Source organism: Ylistrum balloti, unplaced genomic scaffold (genome assembly GCF_031769215.1).
Source record: "Ylistrum balloti isolate Yb309-2 unplaced genomic scaffold, AGI_CSIRO_Ybal_v1 Utg370138, whole genome shotgun sequence".
NCBI lineage: Eukaryota > Metazoa > Mollusca > Bivalvia > Pectinida > Pectinidae > Ylistrum > Ylistrum balloti.
This window is the reverse complement of record NW_026782146.1, coordinates 621803-649139: the sequence shown is the minus strand read 5'-3', so window position 1 is coordinate 649139 and position 27337 is coordinate 621803. Positions and strand designations below refer to the sequence as shown.

General features: G+C 36.9%; 1 protein-coding gene across 2 annotated transcripts in view; it reads right to left on the bottom strand.

The window, feature by feature from the left end:
- Positions 1 to 19492, bottom strand: part of LOC132550680 (unconventional myosin-Id-like) — a 54161-nt gene extending 34669 nt beyond the window's left edge. For both annotated transcript variants that reach the window (XM_060214771.1, XM_060214772.1), the window contains exons 1-2: positions 19324 to 19492; positions 1331 to 1539 (exon numbers count right to left, since the gene is read on the bottom strand). In XM_060214771.1, coding sequence (XP_060070754.1) covers positions 1331 to 1539; positions 19324 to 19424 — 310 coding nt within the window. In that variant the 5' untranslated portion in view covers positions 19425 to 19492. The remainder of the gene's footprint in view (positions 1 to 1330; positions 1540 to 19323) is intronic.
- Positions 19493 to 27337: the final 7845 nt, after the last annotated feature.

Here is a 27337-nt window from a genome sequence, read left to right as displayed (position 1 = left end):
GACCTACTGGCCAAACACCATTACCTAGATCTACTGGCCAAACACCATTACCTAGATCTACTGGCCAAACACCATTACCTAGATCTACTGGCCAAACATCATTACCCAGATCCAAACACCATTACCTAGATCTACTGGCCAAACATCATTACCTAGATCTACTGGCCAAACACCATTACCTAGATCTACTGGCCAAACACCATTACCTAGATCTACTGGCCAAACACCATTACCTAGTACCCAAACACCATTACCTCTACTGGCCAAACACCTAAACATGATCTACTGGCCAAACATCATTACCAAACAAACATCATTACCTAGATCTACTGGCCAAACACCATTACCTAGATCTACTGGCCAAACACCATTACCTAGACCTACTGGCCAAACACCATTACCTAGACCTGCTGGCCAAACACCATTACCTAGACCTGCTGGCCAAACACCATTACCTAGACCTACTGGCCAAACACCATTACCTAGACCTACTGGCCAAACACCATTACCTAGACCTACTGGCCAAACACCATTACCTAGACCTACTGGCCAAACACCATTACCTAGACCTACTGGCCAAACACCATTACCTAGACCTACTGGCCAAACACCATTACCTAGACCTACTGGCCAAACACCATTACCTAGACCTACTGGCCAAACACCATTACCTAGACCTACTGGCCAAACACCATTACCTAGATCTACTGGCCAAACATCATTACCTAGATCTACTGGCCAAACACCATTACCTAGATCTACTGGCCAAACATCATTACCTAGATCTACTGGCCAAACATCATTACCTAGATCTACTGGCCAAACATCATTACCTAGAACTACTGGCCAAACACCATTACCTAGATTACCTACTGGGCCAAACATCATTACCCAGATCCAAACATCATTACCTAGATCTACTGGCCAAACATCATTACCTAGATCTACTGGCCAAACATCATTACCTAGATCTACTGGCCAAACATCATTACCTAGACCTACTGGCCAAACATCATTACCTAGATCTACTGGCCAAACATCATTACCCAGATCTACTGGCCAAACATCATTACCTAGACCTACTGGCCAAACACCATTACCTAGATCTACTGGCCAAACATCATTACCCAGATCTACTGGCCAAACACCATTACCTAGATCTACTGGCCAAACATCATTACCTAGATCTACTGGCCAAACATCATTACCTAGATTGTATGTTATTTCAATCTTAATTGATCATTTTGTCTCATTTTTTTGAGATGGGTAGTTTCAGAAAGTCATAGAAAGGTAAACAAGGTGACCAAGCTTAATGGCACTATTTGAATACCTGATATGACGATACATGTGTCGCGACTGTTCCTTTTCATCGTCTTGTAAGCACTGTCGGCCAGGGCGAATATGTGTGGTGGTCGTTCGTAAATCTCACGTCCCCGGTACTGGTCGACATAACTACTATTGTAGATGTCCAGCGTCCGGTATGGATTAACAGACACAACCACCTCCCCAATGTATGTGTAGATTCTGTTTTTCTCATATCTGAAATAAGGAAATATTAGAGAATAATTTTCTATAAATAGTAACTGTAACCTTTTCTTCAAACTTTGAAACAAGCACCCATGAAAGGTTTTGCTGTTGTTGACCTTTGTATAAGGTCTCATGAAAATCCCTTAACAAATGAAGAAGCGAGTACAGACATTAATTTGTGATGGGATCACAAATCGGATGTGATGGCAGGATTCGACAGTGTGAGACAACATTATAATGCCCCCCACCCCCACCACACATAACATGAAACAAACTTAAATTACTGTCTACTACTTTGTCCATTTCCTGGGTTCTAAATAATTATCCTCATCTATGCAATGCCTACTGGAGTTAGAATACTTATGGAATTTATTCCAATGGAAAATCAAAAACAAATTTCTTTGGAAATCTAATGAAATTTTCTGTGTGGTACTTCTTCATTAGACATTACTAATTCAACTCTTGTGACCTGGTAAAAACCAGTAACCTTAAGCTCAAGGTAAGTTTTAACCTGGATTTGCAAATGTTGGAAAATAAAGGATATTTTTTGTTTTAATCAAAGTACTGAAAGTACTGGTATGCTAAGACCATTAAAAAATAAATTCTTTGTTATTAGCTTGCTATATACTGAAACCAACTATATGCAATCAGTAAATCATTGCAGCCCATAAAAAATGACCAGCAGATATCAGAAATAACAAGCATAGTAGTATTACTTATGTAATACATGTCCCAAGTAGGCTCCAAGATGCAATGATAGGTAAGTTGTCCATTTCTTTGGATACATTGTAGGGAATGTTGATCATGGACACCATATCATCACTTTAAAGACTGTGTATCCTATTGGTTTAAGACCATTAGTTAGACCATCATGCAAATAACATGCTACATACAAATATTGGACAGCTTCATTTTCCAGATTGTTTGTAAATGACTGCATAAGAGTGCCAATTTTCTAAAACAAACATGACTTGTCACCATAACTTAAAATAGAAGATGCCTATTCTTCCAGAAAACCTGGTCTTATTCTCCTTGTACTTTTTCTGGGAATCTTCAAGTAGATATTGACTTTGTTCCAATTTTTCATGTTTATATATTCTTTGTTCTCTAAAACTTGTCACAAGATATTTTATTCCTCTTGTATTATCATTTTTTTTAACATCCTTACAGTGACCTTGAACCTTGAAATTTACAAGATGTGAATATCTTTTAGGTTGTGAAATTTGATAGAAAAACGAGGGTAATACAATGGAAAAACACCCCCATGCAACTATCCGTTTTTTGACTGTGACCTTGATCTTTGATATCTGACCCTGAATTTCTAAAGAAACCGACTTCTCCTCACAAGGGATACATGTTCCAAATTTGATTAAGGTATACTAACTGTCTTGGTCTCAATGCGTTTACAAGGTAATCATATAGTACTTATGCAAGTACTGTGACCTCTACATTCAATCCTCAAAATCATTACTATATCCTCTCCACATTGCCCAGGGATAACTGAAACTGTAATCCAAATGATAACTAATACCCCCATCACCCACAGCCTTAGTTATCTCCTCATGGTGACCTTTTGCAAAAAAACATCCTCTGAAACACAGCGGCATGTGCACATGTTCCCTAATATTCCTGCGAAGTTTTGTTGAAATTGGTCCACAGGTTTAGAAGTTGACCGACATGCAAAACCTGTCTATATTGACCAGATGCCATGGCAATCAATATTTCCAGGGGAAAATGGTGCATGCACATCTACACATTGTCCCGAATATTACTGTAGTTTCATTGGAGTTGTCTAGACAAGATGTGTCTACAGACAGACAAACAGATGGATGGACAGATAGACAACTTGATTCGATTTACCCACCCTTTTGGTGGTATAAGAATGCACAAGAGTGCTTACAAATTCCATGTGGACAGACATCATGGAAAAATAATAATGATAATAATAAAAATAAAAACATGATAAAGATGCTTATATCTTGTTTTCTTTATTCAGTATTCTTTCCATGCTTTGATCAGCAATGTAATCTTGTCATGTCAATATCCTAGTACAAGATTGCATACACAAAATTGTTGTAGGTAGACTTTTAAGATAAATAAAAAAAAATACATGTCTAAGTTTAAATGAAGGTTTTAAACAGAAGTCGTATTATGTTCAGTATACAGTGATTTTTCTAGACAATTGTAAACTATAAACTCGGTATACAGCGATCTTTTCTACACATTTGTAAACAACAAACTCAGTATGCGGTGATCTTTTCTACAAAAAGTTTTTTTATATATTGTATATACATAACTCAGAAAAAAAAAAAGTAAACCTTTCTATGTACACTACAAACTCAGTATACAGTGATCCTTTCTACATAAACTTGGTATAACTAGTGAATCTTTCTACTTAAGTAAATTGAAGATTGTAAAGAAATTTACTACAAATGCAGCATACAATGATCTTTTCCACATTTTTTTAGTTTCTGCCATTTGTTGATTCTTCTTTTGTGATGGTAATTATATTGCCGCCTTTAGAGAGTACTGTGACCTTAAAAGGCAACATGGTTGTTAGCATATCCTCAAGTGATTAACCATCTTCAACATCTAATTGGAGGTCAGAAAGAAGGACGTTTTTCTCCACCATAAGGTCCTCAAATCCATTGTTGGTCACAATGGCCAATTCCAAGTTAGAATAATCAACCATTTCTACCATTCCAGATTTCATTTCTTCAGGGACATCCACCTGCTGAAAGAGAGTAAAGCAAATAAATAACTATATTTCTTTATTGCTATGATTATGTGCAAGAAATATACACTTCTGTATAAGCTTATAGTCTTGAACTTCCCAATAGGAGTCTATATTAAATATAATTAATTGTTTTGACATTCAGGACTGTCAAATTATGAAGTGATGGACAGCTAGAAAATAAGAATATCTTGACCATGGTCATACAGAGATTGAATCATAAAGTTAAATTCATGAGATAAATCTGTGCAGTATGATAATTTATTTTGACGTTTGTATTTCAAAAATCATTATGACTTGAAAGGTAATGTGTAATTTAATTAATTACATTGGACCGTCATGCAATGACAATGCCATTTTCATAATATAATTGTAATTTCATTAATTACATCATCATGTAATTGAACCCATGCCTGTTACAAACAGTAGCTGTCCTAACTGATCCTAAAATTAAATTTGGCTATGTCTATCACAAAATTAATGTTGGCTGTCTATTACAAATGCCATATTTAGCTACAGTAGAGGTATTTCAAAAATGTATGTCATTGTAACTGAAAGGACACAATTAATGGTTACTTAACCAGAACAGTTCTGAACAAACCACTACAAAGCCTGGTTAACTGTACTAAGAAAATGTCTTCTCAATTAATCAATTTCATTGATTATTGACATCTTATTGTTGTACTTACAGTCACTTGAGTTTCTTAAAAGTTGCAATTTGACTTTTAATAAGGCCCAAAATGATAATACTGCAATGTCTTAATTAGCTCTCGAGGGGTATTGGTTAGACTATTTATCTCATTTCATTCCATTCACCATGAAAACAAAACTCTAAAAAACAGTCGACAATTAATGACAAATATTGAGTCTAGGGCTGGGTAAAATTGATGAATCAAAAGTGTTGAACTGAAAGTGGACGCAGTTGACATAATACTGAAATTTCTGAGATGAACAAATACAGTACATATATCAAAAAGTTCAATTGTACCAATAATACTTTACACATTCACACTGGGACTTTACACATTCACACTGGAACTTTACACATACACACTGGGACCTAACACTTTGCTAGGTTTATCCTAATCTTTATTAAAATACTTTCCGGGAATCAGATGTTAATTGACATCTTCATTATTCCTAATCTTCATATTGTAATCGTTCACATGCATCACTCTTCAACAGAATCAACGAGACATCATGTCAGAAAGACAAAAACTAAAATTAAGCTAAAACTATATATATTAACTTCACATGTAAACCTTAAAATTAGCATAGCTGTAGAGTTCCCGTACGATTTCATACTCTGGCCTTGGGCCGTTGGGGTACTTATAAATTATCTCCGATCAGAAATTTGAAAGAGCTAGACCTACAATAGCGCGGACAGTGACAGATATTTTAAAGTAAAATCGATATATTACCCGACAGATTCCTAGATCTATTCACAGTAGCGTAAGTAGTACAGTACAATATTACGGATAAGTTTTTTTTCTGGTTAATTTCCGATCTGTTGGGCCACTGACAGAAGTGACTGCGATGAGACCATTATGAAACGATCATTCCAAAATAAATCCATTTCAAAGTACTGAAATACTTTACGGAAGCAACAAAAATGTGCTAGATGCTTACATAACATTTTTCAAATGCATACTGCTTCAAGGGAAAGGTCTTGAAAATATTTTGAAAAAAAAGTGCTATGGCGGCAGTGCCCAGCTTGCGCGTCGCCGTCAAGCCTAAATTCAATAGACGCGAAGGCTCATTCCAAATGAATTGTTGCAAAAAATGCAATTGATAGTTCAGTATAAGTATTGACTTCAAATTCAGCTAACACATATATATATAGTGATACTTACCTACATGAATTATCCGCCATCTTCTTTCAGCCGCCGTCTTCTTTCAGGGTCCAGCAGCACAGAGCACCCCGGCTGTTTCCGTCAAAATTTTATGCTACTCTAAATCATTCTTATTTTAGTTTCATTTTTATTTTCAACTACATATATCAGTATTTTTAATAGTTATCAACAGTATTAAACGGGAAGTAAATTTTCGAAAAAAGAAAAATAGAAAGATATACAAATGTATATGACTCCCACAATGCATCGCACGGAAAAGAAAGTTAAGCCGCCATGTTGGCATCGCCTCGCAAAATTTACCACCATAAACGTGAGTCTTTGTCATTGTATTTACAAATTTCGATGTCTGATTATCATTAATACACAACAAAAAACATTTTCTTGATGTACAGGTAATGAAGAAAATGTCGATAAGGTTGTTTCATTTAATGACTAGCATCAGCAACTTGTAGGGGCGATAATCCAATGATTACGGTAATGTCCGGCAGATGGAGTAGGAGTAAACTTTCGATTTATGAACCAATGAAAACGAAGTACTGATACTCAGCCTCAGGGGCGATAGCAACATGCTGAAGAGCATTGAAAATGCTCTTAGCATAAAAATGACTTCTTTACAGAGTTGAGGCCCCAAATTGTGACAGATCTGTGATATATAAAAAAGTGGCAAAAAATCAATCACAGAATCAACTGCTAATGAGTAACATGTAGGATATGTAAAAGTAGAGTACAGGTCACATTCCTAACCTTGAGTGTTTGTATTGTCATCCCTCCTAGCATGTGTCCATCATAAGTTATCATTATGTATGTACTAGCTGTCCTTCTGACAGGACCCTCATAACTAGGAGTAATATATCAGTCATAAAGATCACCAGTCACCACTCTCCACCCTAATGATAGCTTTACCTTTGATGGCTTCAATCACAGTTCAGGGGCCAAGGTCAAGGTCAATATCAAACTGTCAACTTCAGAAGTACCACTATATTACTATCCTATTTCATCATTTTCTGATCCCAATTCATTCAATTTCTATACCCTCTGTAATTATTTTCTCAGTTAAAACATTAATCAAAATCCTTTAAATGTTCATCAAATGAGAAAGATACCATACACCCACTTAATTTGGTGCAATCAAATTTTTGTACAATGTCACTTTTGCATGTGTGCAATAATTACTATTATTATCAGAACAGGCCAATCTACCAGTACAATAACATTTTGGTGCTTCAGCTAGCATGAAAAGATTACCAATGAAATATCACACATGTTTATAGCATTTGATTTCAGTGATTTAAATCCCTCAGAACAGTTCATAGAAAATGTACAGCACATTTGGGCAAAAAAATGAACCAAGTAAATAATAGAACTGAACTAGTTTTCGGGGTAGCCTCTTTATAGAAATGTCATAATATTGAACAACTAAGTGATATCAAGAAATGTTTTTATTTTAAGCACTAATCACCAGTGAGATTCAAAAACATTACATAAAATAAATCACAACACATACATTAAAATCAAATATACTTTCCTGGGGCTCAAATTTCATAGATTTACAAAAAACACTTTTTGGTGGACACTTAATTTCGTAGATAAATAAAGCTCAATATGTCTAATATATTTATTTCAAAAGTTCATGAACATAATGAATTGGTGGAATAAAAGTACACATGAAATTAACAAAAATAAATCTCCCACGTAAAATTACTGATTTAACAGTATATATAAATAGTAATTATAGATCCCAGGAAAATTACTGATTTAACAGTATATATAAATAGTAATTATAGATCCCACGAAAATTAATGATTTTTCAGACAGGAGGCGATTAATAGAACACAAATTTTCATAATTTGTTGGTCATGACATGCCATGGCTGCCACTTAAAAACATTGTTTAACAAACTGACGAATTACTCAGCAAAGAATGCATTTGAAAATTGCAGTAATTGTTGTCAATTGCATTCTGATAACCTGAATTCTTGTATGAAATGACACGATGTCAACCGTGTCAGCTTCAGTCAAAAACATACAATGTATAACAAAATAAAAAAACACAGCGGTATATAAGCCAGTCTGTTTCTTAATAAATCCCACATACCTTATAACAATGTCTGGGACAAAACGAAATTACGACACTGCTTTCAAGCTTAAAGTAATCACCTTCGCAGAGGAGAAGGGTAAACATGCCGCCGCGAAAGTGTTTGGTGTTGACAGAAAACGAGTGCGGGACTGGTGTCAAAACAAAGAAAAATTTAAAAATCTTTCTAAAACATCTAAACGCTGTAAAGGAAGTGGGAGGCATGTCAGATATGAAGATATTGACAAAAATCTGATGAGATGGCTACAGGACAGACGGGAGGCCGGAATACGAGTGACTGGGAAAGCATTGCGGTTTGAGGCCCTGCGTATGCATAAGGCAAATGGTAGTCAATCGTTCAAAGCCTCATATGGATGGTTTTCTAGATTCAAAAAGAGACATAACATTTCGTTCAGGCGATCTACGCATGTGGCACAACATGAAGTTTCATTAATTGATGATCGTATTGACAGTTTTTTGAATTTCGTGGTAAGAATGCGTTGGCTACGAGAATACCCCGATAGCCATATCGCTAACATGGACGAAACCCCGGTGTGGTTTGACATGCCAGGAAAATCGACATTGACAATAAAGGGGGGAAAAGGAGGTCAGAGTTTACAGTACTGGCCACGAAAAACAGAAAATAACGGTGACACTGGCAGCATATGCCGATGGGACTAAAATTGCCCCCCTTGTGCACATGCCAGGCATTCGTCCCCTTCCGAAAGATGACATACCAAGTGGTATTGTGGTATACATGTGCGGGGCCGGACAAAAATCCTGGACAAACAAGGAAAGTATAAAAATTTGGTTAAAAAAACTCTTGGGTGTGAATAATACAGCTGGGCGGTTATTAGTATGGGACGCTTTCAGTGGTCATCTTACTGAAGATGTAAAAAAACTGGTTTGTCAAAAATATAATTCAGACATCTGTGTTATACCCGGAGGATGTACATGTAAGCTACAGCCAGCCGATGTGTTGTGGAATAAACCCTTCAAACAAAAACTTGGAGTTGTATGACGAATGGTGTTTCAGTAGCCCCATTGAGAAAACCAAAGCAGGGAATTGTAAAGCCCCATCTAAAGCTGTAATGTTGTCTTGGGTCAAGACAGCAAGGGATAGCATTAGCCCGGACACAATCAGAAGATCGTTCAAAAAATGCGTTATCACAAACTTGTTGGACAGTAGCGAGGATCATATTTTCCAGCATGATTCTGACGATGAGGAATTCCAGGGGTTTAGTGAAAAGGATGTCCAAGCTGCAGATGACGTTTTGCAAAATTTAATGGGTGATGTGAACGCACCTTCTATTCCACAAATAGAACTTAGTGAAAGCGAGACTGGGGAAAGTGAAAGTGAAGACAGTAGTTCGTACGGCAGTCCCGGCCATTAGGCCTGCAGTATATTGAAATGAACCATGGATTAAATTGATATTACTTGTGTACATGTCGTGACAGTGTAATTTTCTTGTGCCAAAATTCATTTGTTCATGTTCATGGATACCAGGAATTTAAAATTTATTAAAAGGTAAGCTTTGTAAGCTGACTCCTGAGTTGTTGAAATTTACTGAGAAAACAGGTGGGAGGCGTTTATTAGAGACGGCACGTTTATTTGAATAAATACGGTAAAGAGTAATTATAGATACCACAAAAATTAAGGATTTAACAGTATATGCAAATAGTTATCATAGATACCATGAAAATTAATGATTTAACAGTATATGTAAATAGTTATCATAGATACCACAAAAATTAATGATTTAACAGTATATAAATAGTAATAATAGATCCCAGGAAAATTACTGATTTAACAGTATATGTAAATACAAAGGAAAAGAGATCCAATGTCTGGTGCAATCGTACGGTAAGTTCAATAGTCCACACAAGGCGGATTCCTTTATATTCAATATATCAGACAGACCGGCAATTCTATCAGGGAACGCTTCCATGGCCGATATTAGAAATAAAAATATACACAAGCCAGTCTCGCGTCACTTCACCTCCACGGGACACGACGCAGGGAATGTTAGAATTATTGGTCTCCAAATCACCCCAGTGAATGTAAACACACGCCTACGTACAGAAGAAGCCTTTATTACATATTTGAACACCGCGGAACCACAGGGACTCAATATCAGACACAGATAATTATAATCCTCACTACGTCTGGATACCGGATATAAACTATTCATTATCGCATTTCAGTGTATTTATTCTATAAATATTAATTTGCATACCGAGTGATTAACCATGTGGTTTTACATTTGTTAACCTATAACTTACAGTTGTTTGTATATATACATATGTACAGTATTAATTTTGTATTGAAGATAGATGTGCAAGCCATTGGAACTGTAACTCAGAGGAGATACATACAGAACAGGATTGGATTACTTACCGATTGGGTATATAAATCTTCAGCTATAATACACTACGCGGCATATGTTTTCATATATATCGGAGATACTATTGGTATATTATTGGTATTTTTTATTTATTATAAACTCAAATAATCAGATTTGTACAGTACTCAGTAGTAACTTATTACATTGCGGAGTTCCGCCTATATCTACTTTCTAGTATCATGACGTCACTAACACACCACGTCATTGTAACCAGTGTACTATCTATGACGTCAAATATCAATGACATGTGTAGTTGCTATGCATAGGCAGTATATATAGCCCTGTAGTTTGAATATTTACTCTGTTCTGAGGACGACACACCTAGTGTGTCGAAACTTGTAAACCATTAAACTCGACTGAAATCTACCGAAGGCGTTGTCTGGCTGTCTGTTCCTTTAGTATATGTAAATAGTAATTATAGCAAAGAAATTTCTTCTAGTGGAAAGCACACTAACATATGCATTCCTCTTTACATCAACATAATATGCTGTAGTACAACTTTACCAGTAAAATACACTATCATCAAGCTAGACAATGAGTAATGTTTCCATGTGATCAGAGTTGATACCGAAAACTTGGTTAAAACACAATTTGAATTTGAAAAAAAAACAGATGTTATAGGTTAAATACAGAACATTTTGTCAGCACATAAAGGACTTTACACAAGTAATTATATCACTTAAAGTGGGTCTAAACACAAAATATATATATATATACATTCTACAAAAAATATGTTTATCAGGCAAAATGAAATTATAATACACAATGAGTATAAATATAGCTCAGCAAACAGGAATAGACTGCTTTTTTAAAAACTATCAGATGAAATGATTCAACCATACCAGAAAACAGGTTGAAATCTGCTAGTTTTGATAAATATTTTAGAGTACTGTTTATGACATCAAACATGATATCATCAGGCCACGCCCCCCAGTGTCCTATTTAATGACTACTGGGGTGTAGATTTCGTAGTCTTGAACATTCAGGTCAGCTGTTACATAGGAATTTTACTACTTAGTACACTGACCTACTCCTGTATATAAACTGGTTACTTAGACACCCATCATTGAATACAATCCACATAAATAGCTGACAGGGTGTTCACAATTTGTAGTACAACTATCAGGCAGGTTACATATCATTGAATATAGTCACATAAATAGCTGACAGGGTGTTCACAATTTGTAGTACAACTATCAGGCAGGTTACATATCATTGAATATAGTCACATAAATAGCTGACATGGTGTTCACAATTTGAAGTACAACTATCAGACAGGTTTATATAACTTGACAGCAATCAATGAAAACAAGGGTTACTGGCTGGATTGTTGGTGTCAGGACAATGTTTGGCGATTTATTTCTAGCCCAACTTGAATATTCCATAAGTTCAGTGTGACAATCATTCTGTTAAAACTAATATAGTTTATATATATACCTGTGATATTAAAGATCAGTGAGACCTTTGTAATTCTTAAGTTTTCTGCCTCTTCAGTTCTTCCTATTTATTGCTCGGCACTATCTCACTGGAAAATATCAGTATTCTAGTGACACAAGAGGGTGACCAGTGTATCCCCTCAAGAACAACTATATCTAGACTGATATTAAACCTAACACTGTGATACTGGCCACCAAAACATTGGCAGGAATGAAATGTTTATGAATCCCTTGGAAAATGTAAGATTCCTGCTAGACATAATTACAATACAACACAGTCCCATCCTTCCTACACCAACACAAAGTATCCTAACAACATATGCCATGTTACTGAAATCACTTCAAAAAGTGTCTTGCATTGAAAAAGTCCTGTAAAATTAATCACTATTTATTCTGTTGTGTACAAAACAATTACCTTCCACTACCAAACAGTAGTCCCCCAGCACAGGCCAGACATCACCTCTAATTGGGGGTATAATTTAACTTCTGACAAGTGGTCTATCTCACACATCAGTTTGTATCTGTGTTCCTGAAGCAGCCTAGGTGGCCCTTTATCAACCTCTTACAGTTCTAATAATACAACATCTTCTCTTTTGTTTTGGTTTTGCACTGGTCCAACAGCCAATACATCACCACACCATGATACACAACTGTGTGTTATCTACTGGTGTAAAAAACATTGAGTTTGTTATAATATAGAAATCATTGATGCTTAAACATGGTCTAAGGTCACAAGGGCCATAACTCTGTAAATTAGGTGTGACATCTATTCACTATCAGAGTGCATCAATAACATCAATCAAATTGATCAAATATTTACACATAATGAAATCTGTACAAGAATGAAGATCACAAACAAATTTTCAAATCCATATTCTGACTCTTATGAGTAAATAATGATTAATGTTACGTTTATTTATATCAATGGTTTGTTCATAAACAAATAACGTAACAATGACTACCTGCTAACAAGGGCAGATAACTCTACATTATGGAAAGACAGAATATGGTTTTGTGAATTATATACATCAGGATCCTTAATGTGGGAAATAGACAAAGTCTATCGTGTATGAGGGAGGTATGTCTGAATGTGTACACTGTCACCTCAAGCCTGTAGTTTACTCCAGCAGATATACAATAAAAATCAGATAACCAAACTCAATTTTAAATATCAGTAAAAATTCTACAGTTTTTCCAAAACCTTATCCATGATTGATATGTTATCAGTAATTTGTACTAAGTAAAATTAAGTTAATAGATCTATATTTATCTATAGTAAAATGTGACATCAAGACAGAAATTTCTTAGCAACATTATATACCCTTTGCTGATAAATATTTCTGACCAAATACCCCTCTTTGGTAACTATATCTGACCATATACCCCTCACTGGTAACTACGTCTGGCCATATACCCCTCATCGGTAACTATATCCAACCATATACCCCTCATTGGTAACTATATCTTACCATATACCCCTCACTGGTAACTAAGTCTGACCATATACCCCTCATTGGTCTGACCATATACCCCTCATTGGTAACTATATTTGACCATATACCCCTCATTGGTAACTATGTCTGACCATATACCCCTCACTGGTAACTATGTCTGACCATATACCTCTCACTGGTAACTATACCTGACCATATACCCCTCATTGGTAACTATATCTGACCATATACCCCTCACTGGTAACTAAGTCTGACCATATACCCCTCATTGGTCTGACCATATACCCCTCACTGGTAACTATGTCTGACCATATACCCCTCACTGGTAACTAAGTCCAACCATATACCCCTCACTGGTAACTATGTCTGACCATACACCCCTCATTGGTAACTATGTCTGACCATATACCCCTCAGTGGTAACTAAGTCCGACCATATACCCCTTACTGGTAACTATGTCTGACCAAATACCCCTCTTTGGTAACTATGTCTGACCAAATACCCCTCTTTGGTAACTATGTCTGACCATATACCCCTCATTGTTAACTAAGTCCAACCATATACCACTCATTGGTAACTATATCTGACCAAATACCAGTCATTGGTAACTAAGTCCAACCATATACCCCTCAGTGGTAACTATATCTGACCAAATACCCCTCATTGGTAACTATGTCTGACCATATACCCCTCATTGGTAACTATGTCTGACCATATACCCCTCACTGGTAACTATGTACAACCATATACCTCTCATTGGTAACTATGTTCGTTCTAGTACCCCTCATTGGTCCATGTCCTATTATACAAATATTTCTGAATACCAAGGAAATTAATCAGGATCTAAATATTCTTATTTCTTAGTAACAACATTTTATCACAGAAATTCATTTAAATGTGTAAGTAATGAAAAATAAAGCAATGTAACATATTTACAATTAGAAACTTGTTGTAAAGAGTAAAATTCATTAAAGTTTTAAGCCTCAATAATAATATATCAGATCAATATATTTGAGTTTAATGGATAATTTGATGAGCTTAAAATTGATGTAGAGTAAGTTTGTGTAAAGCTGACCCTGCAGTAAAACTGACGTGAATTTGTGATTCAGATCCTGTAAGTCTTCCTCAATATCATTTGTCTTAAATACACAAGGATATACCAGCCAATACAGAGTGGGTGTTGTCAAGTTCTAAAGTGTTTTGGTTGGTAATTACAAAAATATCTCAATTAGTTTATCCTGTCTATGGAGAGATTTTAGGTCATAAGTTTCACCCTGTTTCCTAAAGCAGGAAGTTTTGAATTTTACTTTTTTCTTTTAACTGCAGTCAACTTTGAAACTTTATGCAGATGTTAAATAATATTACAAATTTTCTTCGAGATTTAATCTACATTACTATGAAAATTTTCACCATCATATCCGGGGAGCATGTTCAGGACTACAGTTAAGTCCTCAACTTTTCTACTTATCACTCATCATGTGATATTACAGATATTGAGTTTCAATTTGGTTTTGACATTTCCAAGAAAAGTCTTGTCAATTCATAAGTATAAAAATCATCAATTAAATGATATGGTAAACAGCTGATCTTTAAATTTATCAATTAAGATGAGCAAGAAATAGAAGTCTATCTTACTACGGCATTTACAGCTGTATTTAATGATAGAACTTCGCAAGCTTTATACATCATATTTGCCAATATTTAAGTAGTTCATTAACTGCGTGATTCTCTGAATGAAAACTGCCATTTTGAAGATGCACTATTTTCATAACGTCATGATGGTGACAGGTCATGTGATTAAATGCAATTATTGTCTATGACACTTTAGTCAGGTATGTTACTATATGGGAAATATTATGTAAATATTATCCAGATGAAGCAACATCAGATCTGTCCTCAAACAAGTAAATATAATATAACGGTATGTAAACATATATATATATTTCAAAGTTCCTGGACTTTCGCAGTATACATACATGATAACAAATTCAGACATGTATCAGTGGGTTTGGGTCAAGTTACATTAATGGGAAACTTCTTAATTAAACTTCTTAATTAAACAATGAAATACTTTGTTTACTTATAGGACACCTTATACCATATGACAACTTTTACAATATACATGCCAAAGAGGACACAAATCCTCAGGGAGCAGGGAGGAACCCTAGAAAGTATGCTCCTTTAAGTAACAATACATGTTTTCTCTTGTGTCAATGATCTTTTTAGCATTTGAAGTGACGAGGTTCAAACTACAGATGTGAAGCACTAATTTGAATCAGAAGTATGGTGACAACCCTACTATCACTCCATGACCCCTTCAATCTTGTGAAGTAGTTAAGACCTATTATAAAACCAGGGGTCCACGGGTTACCCACAGGATACTGCCCCACCAGGAACAAACATTAAAATCTACTATATAGATATCCAAAGATTTCTCTCGGTGTTTGGCAGTTATGCCTAACTTTGGAGGAATTTAACCATACAGGACCAACGAGTGTTTGATAAAAGAATTCTTTGCGAAATTTTTGATAAAAAACTGAAGCATTTTCAAAGGCAAGTGTTACAATTTTCTGCAAATTGATGGCTTTTTTTTCATTAATGGGAAGGGACACATCCTAAAGTTTGGAAGATTTGGCAAAAAGGGGGAGGGTAGTGGGGAGAGGGGGTTATCATTACTGAGAATGCCTCCCATCCCTCCCACCCCCCCAACCACCAGACTCATTTGTTGAATAAATCTAATAAATAAAATGGCATGTTGATATAAATTATGGAATTTTCTTTACTTTTAAATGTCCGTCAGTAAAGACAAGAATTTTCTTTCATGGTAATTATACTATCATCAATTCAGACCAAAATTTCCCAGTAAGTCTATGTTATCAACAAAGACATGGAAGTAAGCTCAAGCCTTTTAACTTATACAAAGTTTACACTTCAAGGCAAACCACGATACATTCTACAATTATTATAGTTATTTTAAGAAATTCTCAAAATCTGTTTATCAAATTTGAAGCAAAATTAGTCTTGCATATCATGCAGTGTGTATACAAGTCTTGTTTTCATGCTTATATAGTCACTCATATTAAAATGGTTTGTCAACGTTCCAAGCAATCTGGTATAAATATATACATTCATTGTATAGCTATACAAGTAGCTGATTAGGTACATATATTGCATGCATGTTGCTGTACATCGATAAATCAATCTGACCAGGATGCACAATGGTTTGGGAATTCAACATACAGCTGTGTATCAACATTGATATAACTTAACCAAAGACTATTAATGTGACATTTGTTTTGTTTCTGAACCAAGGGCTATTTGGTGTGTTGTTAGTTTTGTTGCTGAACCAAGGGCTATTTGATGTGTTGTTAGTTTTGTTACTGAACCAAGGTCTATTTGGTGTGTTGTCTGTTTTGTTACTGAACCAAGGTCTATTTGGTGTGTTGTAAGTTCTGTAGCTGAACCAAAGGCTATTTGATGTGTTGTAAGTTCTGTAGCTGAACCAAGGGCTATTTGATGTGTTGTAAGTTCTGTAGCTGAAACAAGGGCTATTTGATGTGTTGTAAGTTCTGTAGCTGAACCAAGGGCTATTTGATGTGTTGTAAGTTCTGTAGCTGAACCAAGGGCTATTTGGTGTGTTGTTAGTTTCGTTGCTGAACCAAGGGCTATTTGATGTTGTTTGTTTTGTTACTGAACCAAGGGCTATTTGATGTGTTGTTTGTTTTTTTACTGAACCAAGGACTATTTGATGTGTTGTTTGTTTTGTTGCTGATCCAAGGGCTATTTGATGTGTTGTTAGTTTTGTTACTGAACCAAAGGCTATTTGATGTGTTGTAAGTTCTGTAGCTGAACCAAGGGCTATTTGATGTGATGTTAGTTTCATTGTTGAACCAAGGGCTATTTGATGTGTTGTAAGTTCTGTAGCTGAAACAAGGGCTATTTGATGTGTTGTTAGTTTCGTTGCTGAACAAAGGGCTATTTGGTGTGTTGTTAGTTTCGTTGCTGAACCAAGGGCTATTTGATGTGTTGTAAGTTCTGTAGCTGAACCAAGGACTATTTGATGTGTTGTTTGTTTTTTTACTAGCTGCACTGAGGGCTATTTGATGTGACTTTAGTTCTGTAGCTGCACTGTAGGCTATTTGATGTGTCTTTAGTTCTGTAGCTGCACTGTAGGCTATTTGATGTGTCTTTAGTTCTGTAGCTGCACTGATGGCTATTTGATGTGTCTTCAGTTCTGTAGCTGCACTGAAGGCTATTTGATGTGTCTTTAGTTCTGTAGCTGCACTGAGGGCTATTTGATGTGTCTTTAGTTCTGTAGCTGCACTGTAGGCTATTTGATGTGTCTTTAGTTCTGTAGCTGCACTGATGGCTATTTGATGTGTCTTCAGTTCTGTAGCTGCACTGATGGCTATTTGATGTGTCTTCAGTTCTGTAGCTGCACTGTAGGCTATTTGATGTGTCTTTAGTTCTGTAGCTGCACTGTAGGCTATTTGATGTGTCTTTAGTTCTGTAGCTGCACTGATGGCTATTTGATGTGTCTTCAGTTCTGTAGCTGAGCAGAGTGTTATTTGATGTGTCTTCAGTTCTGTAGCTGAGCAGAGTGTTATTTGATGTGTCTTCAGTTCTGTAGCTGAGCAGAGTGTTATTTGATGTGTTGATGATTGATTAAATTGGGTAGGGTTATAAATCTCAGTAAAGATTATTTGTAGAACTTCTTCATACAAACTGCAACTTTAAAATGTAGAATTAAATCTGCTCTCACTTGTGAAATAAATCATTTTTAAAATCAATTATTTATTTATACCTTAAGAAGTGATCTCATTGGATCACAATCTATAGGAAGTATGTTAAAAGTTTTAGGAAATGATGAATTTATAAAACAGGGGAAATTTTTACAGAATGTTTAGTCATACACTCAAAGTGTAGGGAATGAGTCAGCTTGGCAAATACACATAGTTTTATTAATGTTAAATACATCATTGTACAAATCATTACTACAAGTGACACCACACATGAAGTCATCATTTATAGGGTTAGACTAGATTAAGTGGGTCTAACACGAGCCCGATCCAGCAGCCAGAACCTCTGTGATCTGGGATAACCTTGACAAATACCGTCTTTTTCATTTTTCAGAAGGCACTTCTTTATGTTTTTCATTTTCTTTTTTCTCCATTTTGTGAATATATATTTTTACATATGTGACAGTCATTTTCAGTTGTAAAGTAGCTCAAAAATCAAAGCAAGAAAGGAAATTAAACATTTTATCTCAGCTCTGTTTATTAAGAGTTGGTGTGTGTTATACCGAGGGAAATAAATCAGTAGCGTTATCTGCTTTCAATTTTGATGTGGCACTGAATGGAACAACTACGGTATTATGTTTCATCACTTTCATTTTCAGAGGTGCCATGGGTTTTTTTTCAGGAAAACGTGCACATTTTAGTGAAAAAGTGCACACTTCAGAGGAAAGTGCAAAACAGACGGTTAAAGAAGAATGTTTAATTTACTGAAAAAGACACCGTATATGGTAAAATGAAATCTACATCAAACTAGGAAATGAAAAAAAAAATACAAAAGTTACGTCCCTTGTTAAATACCGCGGATTCTGATATTTGTCGTCCTATAACATTTATGACTAATATTCATTTCCTATATATCCTAATAACGACAGATACGAACCAGTCTGGTTTAAACCCGTTAAACGTAATGCCAAATTATTCAGAAGAGGACCGCGTTAACTGCCATGTGTAATATCACTATATTTGCAGGTCCCGGCAAACTTCAAAAGAGCGGAGAGGGTGCGGACCCGTGTGTCGCCTGTCTGGGGATACGTAAACAACTCACCTCAGCTGTAAATTAGACATAAATGCTTGCATGGACACTTCTGGTAACAGGACAAAATCCCCTGTGCCATATTCCGGCCCTTCATGGATGCTGCCTGCCATTCTGTTGGTTTTTTCTTTTTCTGGCAGTTACATAGTACCTAAGTCGATGCACCACGAAACTCACCGCACAGGTACTCGTTTGCTTTGCGATCGGTAGATGGCGTAACCTCCTGTGTATTCCGTGAGGCCCGCCGAAGGGAAATTCTAGATCAGTCTTATCGCTGCAGATCTCATGCCAGGAACTTGTTTATCAACATATAACAGTTTCAGCCGGCAATGTTTGAGAAGAGAAATGTTCTATAAAGTTTATCTCAAGTAAATGTAACTATCGTGAGTATTATTATGTATTAAAGGGAAATTTGTACGAAAAAAAAATGAAACGTTCACTTTGTTTTCTTCGTGTTTTCTTTTGTGTTACGTTGCGTTATTTCATATAAGGTATGGCACGCCAACATGTGAAACAAGACATAGATACTTAAAGTTTAAATACTTTACCTTAATGTCAAATAATATGTTTTATACTCAAAGTAAAATAATTAACGTGAAGGTAAAAATTATAGACACGCGATTTAAAAAATACCGTCAGATGATATTTTTACGTAGTCAGTAAAACTTTCATACACAAGTATTTGTTCACATTTCATTAACAGAAAGGGCTAAAAAGTAAGATAGAGAAAACGATTGATTATTTTAGTCCGGGAGAAAATCAGCTTCTTTCTTTGATTGTTTTATCAAAATCGTAATGAAATCGTAGACTAAATACTTGAGAGATATCAAACTGGTAACATGAGGACTACCGTCAATTTTAGTGGCTGACGCAAATTAATGCCCCCTCCCCTACATTAGAAATATCCTGTAATCACTCTACAGGTGAAAACTGACCATTAGGTGACCTGATCATGACCTTTATACTGAGAAATTACCTAATCAGTGTTACATCGTTAGATCACTACCCCCTTTCTCGCGGTCGTCACGCTCGCGTACACACACCACTGATGAGTAAGCAATGACATTAGGCGTGTTCTCTGAACGCCAAAAAATTTTTCTTAACAATAGGAAGGTGATGTTTCGGGAAACAATGGCAAGTTAATTATATACTCTTTCATTCAAACTGTCATTTTTTATCTGGATTCTTCCCTGAGATCGGTATCTGTATTTCATTCAATACATTTTTGATGAATAATAATTTTGAAAGCATTAAAACGTTGTAATTAACATAATAAATGCGTGAAATTTCAAAATTGATGATTTATTATTTATCTTATTGTTGTGGTATATAAATTATTATAAAAATATCACTGAAAATATATATGGAAAGAATTGCTGACTTCAAATTAAAGAGATGAAATTAATATGAAAAAATTGGGATTTTCAAATTAACGGGATGAAATACACATGGAAACCATTTGGGACTTTACAGACGAAAAACTCCTAACTTACCTAATAACATTCCTAAACAAACAAAGTATTTGATTTTTTCCATTTTCAGAGTTCGCCATCAAATCTATTTTTAGCTACAATAATTGTCCCTCTACAGATTTACGAAATAAAACATAGGCGTGGTACATACGATTTGTGGTACGTCATCGCCTTGTGTTTGATTTCTGCTTTATAGTTATACAATAGTTCTCTATTTTAGGTATTGAAACAGAGGTACAAAACTTAATGAAGGACAACCGTTTTTGTGCTGCTTGCCTGTCTGTCTGTTTGTTTATTTGTCTGTCTCAAAATTTAAAAAAAAAAGCATTCTGACAACTGACGTACAACGTAGCTGCATAAATATTAAAACAAGCATTTTACTTTTGTATTGAACTAGTTCAACCTGTGTACACAGTGGGTTTAGATTTCTCTTCTTGGTTTAAAAAATGGAACAGCATGAGTATGATATAAGTGATCGTGGGTGAAAATGTAGGGGGTATACCACTTAGAGTCTAAAGTTTGGAGAACGACAAAGAAAATACAACAGTCATCTAAACCTTAATGTCTTAAATTAGTTTTCATCTCAAATGAGTTTTTATGAAAACAGTTCTTTTGTGGTTTTTTTTGTCAAGCCTTCAAGAGTGATATACTTAAAACAGATGAAACTCCAAATCAAATGATATTATGTCATATCACCTGTACATTCCGCTTGTGTACTGGTATATAGGTATCAGATATTATTGTATACTGGCCTCAGGCATCACGTGATACAGGTCTCAGACATCACGTGATACAGGTCTCATACATCACGGGTTACAGGAACCAGACATCACGGGTTACTAGTCTCAGACATCACGGGTAGAAAGGTCTCAGACATCACGGGTTACAGGTCTCATACATCATGGGTTACAGGTCTCAGACATCACGGGTTACAGGTCTCAGACATCACGGGATACATGTCTCATACATCACGGGTTACAGGTCTCAGACATCACGGGTTACAGGTCTCAGACATCACGGGTAGAAAGGTCTCAGACATCACGGGATGCAAGTCTCAGACATCACGGGATACAGGTCTCATACATCACGGGTTACAGGTCTCAGACATCACGGGATACAGGTCTCAGACATTACGTATAACAGGTCTCATACATCACGGGTTACAGGTCTCAGACATCACCGGTTACAGGTCTCATACATCACGGGATACAGGTCTCAGACATCACGGGTTACAGGAACCAGACATCACGGGTTACAAGTCTCAGACATCACGGGTTACAGGTCTCAGACATTACGGGATACAGGTCACAGAAATCACGGGATGCAAGTCTCACACATCACGTATAACAGGTCTCATGCATCACGGGTTACAGGTCTCAGACATCACCGGTTACAGGTCTCATACATCATGGGATACAGGTCTCAGACATCACGGGTTACAGGAACCAGACATCACGGGTTATAAGGCTCAGACATCACCGGTTACAGGTCTCAGACATTACGGGATACAGGTCACAGAAATCACGGGATGCAAGTCTCACACATCACGGGTTACAGGTCTCAGACATCATGGGTTACAGGTCTCAGACATCACGGGTTACAGGTCTCAGACATCACGGGTTACAGGTTTCAGACATCACGGGATACAGGTCTCAGACATCACGGGTTACAGGTTTCAGACATCACGGGTTACAGGTCTCAGACATCACGGGTTACAGGAACCAGACATCACGGGATACAGGTCTCAGACACCACGGGATACAGGTCACAGACATCATTGGGATACAGGTCTCAGACATCACGGGTTACAGGTCTCAGACATCACGGGTTACAGGAACCAGACATCACGGGATACAGGTCTCATATATCACGGGTTACAGGTCTCAGACATTACGGGATACAGGTCACAGACATCACGGGATGCAAGTCTCATACATAAAGGGTTACAGGTCTCAGACATCACGGGTTACAGGAACCAGACATCACGGGTTGCAAGTCTCAGACATCACGGGTAGAAAGGTCTCAGCTATCACGGGCAACAGGCCTCAGGCATCACGGGTTACAGGTCTCATACATCAAGGGTTATAGGTCTCACACATCACAGGATACAGGTCTCAGACTTCACGGGTTGCAGGTCTCAAACATCACGGGATACAGGAACCAGACACCACGGGATACAGGTCACAGACATCACGGGATACAGGTCTCAGACATCACAGGTTACAGGTCTCAGACATCAAGGGTACGGGTCTCATACATCACTGGATACGGGTCTCACACACCACAGGATACAGGTCTCAGACATCACGGGATACAGGTCTCAGACATCACAGGTTACAGGTCTCAGACATCACGGGATGCAAGTCTCAGACATCACGGTATACAGGTCTCATACATCACGGGTTACAGGAACCAGACATCACGGGATACAGGTCTCATATATCACGGGTTACAGGTCTCAGACATTACGGGATACAGGTCACAGACATCACGGGATGCAAGTCTCATACATAAAGGGTTACAGGTCTCAGACATCACGGGTTACAAGTCTCAGACATCACGGGTTACAAGTCTCAGACATCACGGGTAGAAAGGTCTCAGCTATCACGGGCAACAGGCCTCAGGCATCACGGGTTACAGGTCTCATACATCAAGGGTTATAGGTCTCACACATCACAGGATACAGGTCTCAGACTTCACGGGATACAGGTCACATACATCACGGGATACAGGTCTCAGACATCACAGGTTACAGGTCTCAGACACCACGGGATACAGGTCTCACAAATCACGGGATACAGGTCTCCCACACCACGGGATACGGGTCTCACACATCACGGGATACGGGTCTCAGACATCACGGGTTGCAGGTCTCAGACATCACGGGTTGCAGGTTTCAAACATCACAGGATACAGGAACCAGACACCACGGGATGCAGGTCACAGACATCACGGGATACAGGACTCAGACATCACAGGTTACAGGTCTCAGACATAAAGGGATACGGGCCTCATACATCACTGGATACGGGTCTCGGACATCACGGGATAAAGGTCTCAGACATCACGGGTTACAGGTCTCAGACATTACAAGATACATGTCTCAGACATCACGGGTTACAGGTCTCAGACACCACGGGATAAAGGTCTCAGACATCACGGGTTACAGGTCTCAGACATTACAAGATACATGTCTCAGACATAACGGGATACAAGTCTGAGTCGTCACACGAAACAGGTCAGACGTCATTGGGGTCCTATGAAAAAAGTTCAATAAACGGTGAAAAAATGACGATGTATGTACGTCGGCAAACATAAAAAATTTTACTGGTGGAAGGGAGCTAACTCGGCTTTTTCATGAAGTTTTAATTTTAACTACTCCTGTCAACAACCAGATTAAATGTAGATTGCAAAAAAACGAATAAATAAAGAAAGAAATCAACTTTCTTTTTTCAAATGGAAGGTATTTGACAGGGCATTGAGGAGGAGGAGAGTATTCTGATACAGGCGGGAGGTGATTAAGGAAAAGGATTTATACAAGTTGTTTAACTTGTTTCCAATTCCAATTCCTCTGAATACTTTGCTATGTATTACTCGCATGTTGTTATGGGATAAAAATAAAGTTTATATCAAGGAACGTGTTTTACTTGGTTTAATTTAGATTAAAGGGTCGAACAGGGGACAAAGGTGTCACAACGACAAGTAATACATTGTTTTTGATAGACTTTAAAATAAATTTGATATTTGATATATTTCTGAATTGATACATTCTTAAACTAAGGAACCTCTCATGTTACAGGTTATTTAACCAGGAAGTTAAGGAACCTCTCGTGTTACAGATAATATAACCACAAAGTTAAGGAACCTTTCGTGTTACAGGTAATATAACAAGGAAGTTAAGGAACCTCTCGTGTTACAGGTAATATAACCTGGAAGTTAAGGAACCTCTCGTGTTACAGGTAATATAACAAGGAAGTTAAGGAACCTTTCGTGTTACAGGTAATATAACAAGGAAGTTAAGGAACCTCTCGTGTTACAGGTAATATAACCTGGAAGTTAAGGAACCTCTCGTGTTACAGGTAATATAACAAGGAAGTTAAGGAACCTTTCGTGTTACAGGTAATATAACAAGGAAGTTAAGGAACCTTTCGTGTTACAGGTAATATAACAAGGAAGTTAAGGAACCTCTCGTGTTACAGGTAATATAACCAGGAAGTTAAGGAACCTCTCGTGTTACAGGTAATATAACCTGGAAGTTAAGGAACCTCTCGTGTTACAGGTAATATAACCTGGAAGTTAAGGAACCTCTCGTGTTACAGGTAATATAACAAGGACGTTAAGGAACCTTTCGTGTTACAGGTAATATAACAAGGAAGTTAAGGAACCTCTCGTGTTACAGGTAATATAACAAGGAAGTTAAGGAACCTTTCGTGTTACAGGTAATATAACAAGGAAGTTAAGGAACCTCTCGTGTTACAGGTAATATAACCAGGAAGTTAAGGAACCTTTCGTGTTACAGGTAATATAACCAGGAAGTTAAGGAACCTCTCGTGTTACAGGTAATATAACCTGGAAGTTAAGGAACCTCTCGTGTTACAGGTAATATAACCTGGAAGTTAAGGAACCTCTCGTGTTACAGGTAATATAACAAGGAAGTTAAGGAACCTCTCGTGTTACAGGTAATATAACCTGGAAGTTAAGGAACCTCTCGTGTTACAGGTAATATAACAAGGAAGTTAAGGAACCTTTCGTGTTACAGGTAATATAACAAGGAAGTTAAGGAACCTTTCGTGTTACAGGTAATATAACCAGGAAGTTAAGGAACCTCTCGTGTTACAGGTAATATAACCTGGAAGTTAAGGAACCTCTCGTGTTACAGGTAATATAACCTGGAAGTTAAGGAACCTCTCGTGTTACAGGTAATATAACAAGGAAGTTAAGGAACCTTTCGTGTTACAGGTAATATAACAAGGAAGTTAAGGAACCTCTCGTGTTACAGGTAATATAACCAGGAAGTTAAGGAACCTCCCGTGTTACAGGTAATATAACCTGGAAGTTAAGGAACATCTCGTGTTACAGATAATATAACAAGGAAGTTAAGGAACCTCTCGTGTTACAGGTAATATAACAAGGAAGTTAAGGAACCTCTCGTGTTACAGGTAATATAACCTGGAAGTTAAGGAACCCCTCGTGTTACAGGTAATATAACACTGAAGTTAAGGAACCTTTCGTGTTACAGGTAATATAACCAGGAAGTTAAGGAGCCTTTCGTGTTACAGGTAATATAACAAGGAAGTTAAGGAACCTCTCGTGTTACAGGTAATATAACCTGGAAATTAAGGAACATCTCGTGTTACAGATAATATAACCACAAAGTTAAGGAACCTTTCGTGTTACAGGTAATATAACACTGAAGTTAAGGAACCTTTCGTGTTACAGGTAATATAACAAGGAAGTTAAGGAACCTCTCGTGTTACAGGTAATATAACCTGGAAATTAAGGAACATCTCGTGTTACAGATAATATAACCACAAAGTTAAGGAACCTTTCGTGTTACAGGTAATATAACAAGGAAGTTAAGGAACCTCTCGTGTTACAGGTAATATAACCTGGAAATTAAGGAACATCTCGTGTTACAGGTAATATAACACTGAAGTTAAGGAACATCTCGTGTTACAGGTAATATAACAAGGAAGTTACGGAACCTCTCGTGTTAAAGATTATATTACCAGGATCTCTCGTGTTACGGGTAACCTTACCAGTTCAACTGATCTCTCGTGTTACGGGTAACCTAACCAGGTTAACTGATCTCTCGTATTACGGGTAACCTAACCAGGTTAACTGATCTCTCGTGTTACGGGTAACATAACCAGGTTAACTGATCCCTCATGTTACGGGTATTCTATCTAGGTCAACCATCCCCTTGTGTTATAAAGTTTGTCTGATGGAAACGTTACCAGTGACAAGTGAGTGATTGAACATTAAACTTGAGCAACAAAATCATAGACACACTTACTTTATTGTAACTTATTCAGGCAGATTGATACAATATGATGAAGTCAGTAATTATTGACGTTTGTGATAGAATAGCACAGACCTTTATCTACCACAGACTTAACCTCTGTTAATCATGACAATTTTATGTCTGGTCGCTATCTACCACAGTATTGCTAATAACTGCTACCCGATTATATGATGAACATTGTTAGTTTACAACAAAATCAAATTGTTCATTGTACCTACATCGTCTATACTGCCCCAATATACACACATATATATATACAAGTAACTAGGTCTATAGACAAAGACTATGTACATTATCAATAATGTTTAAAATTGAATGTTTACAATTTGTAAATAATACAGTTTTATTTATAAATAGTAATTCAACCGAACCCTTGCACTAATCAATTCAAACTTGTAAAGAAACCCAAATGCAATGAACATGTTCGCCATGTTTCAACAGTCATGCTGGTAGTCAACCGGTCTATACACACAGATGTGGTGCTGAGATAGAGGCCGATAAGTGCCCATCAAAACTAAACCAGAAAAGT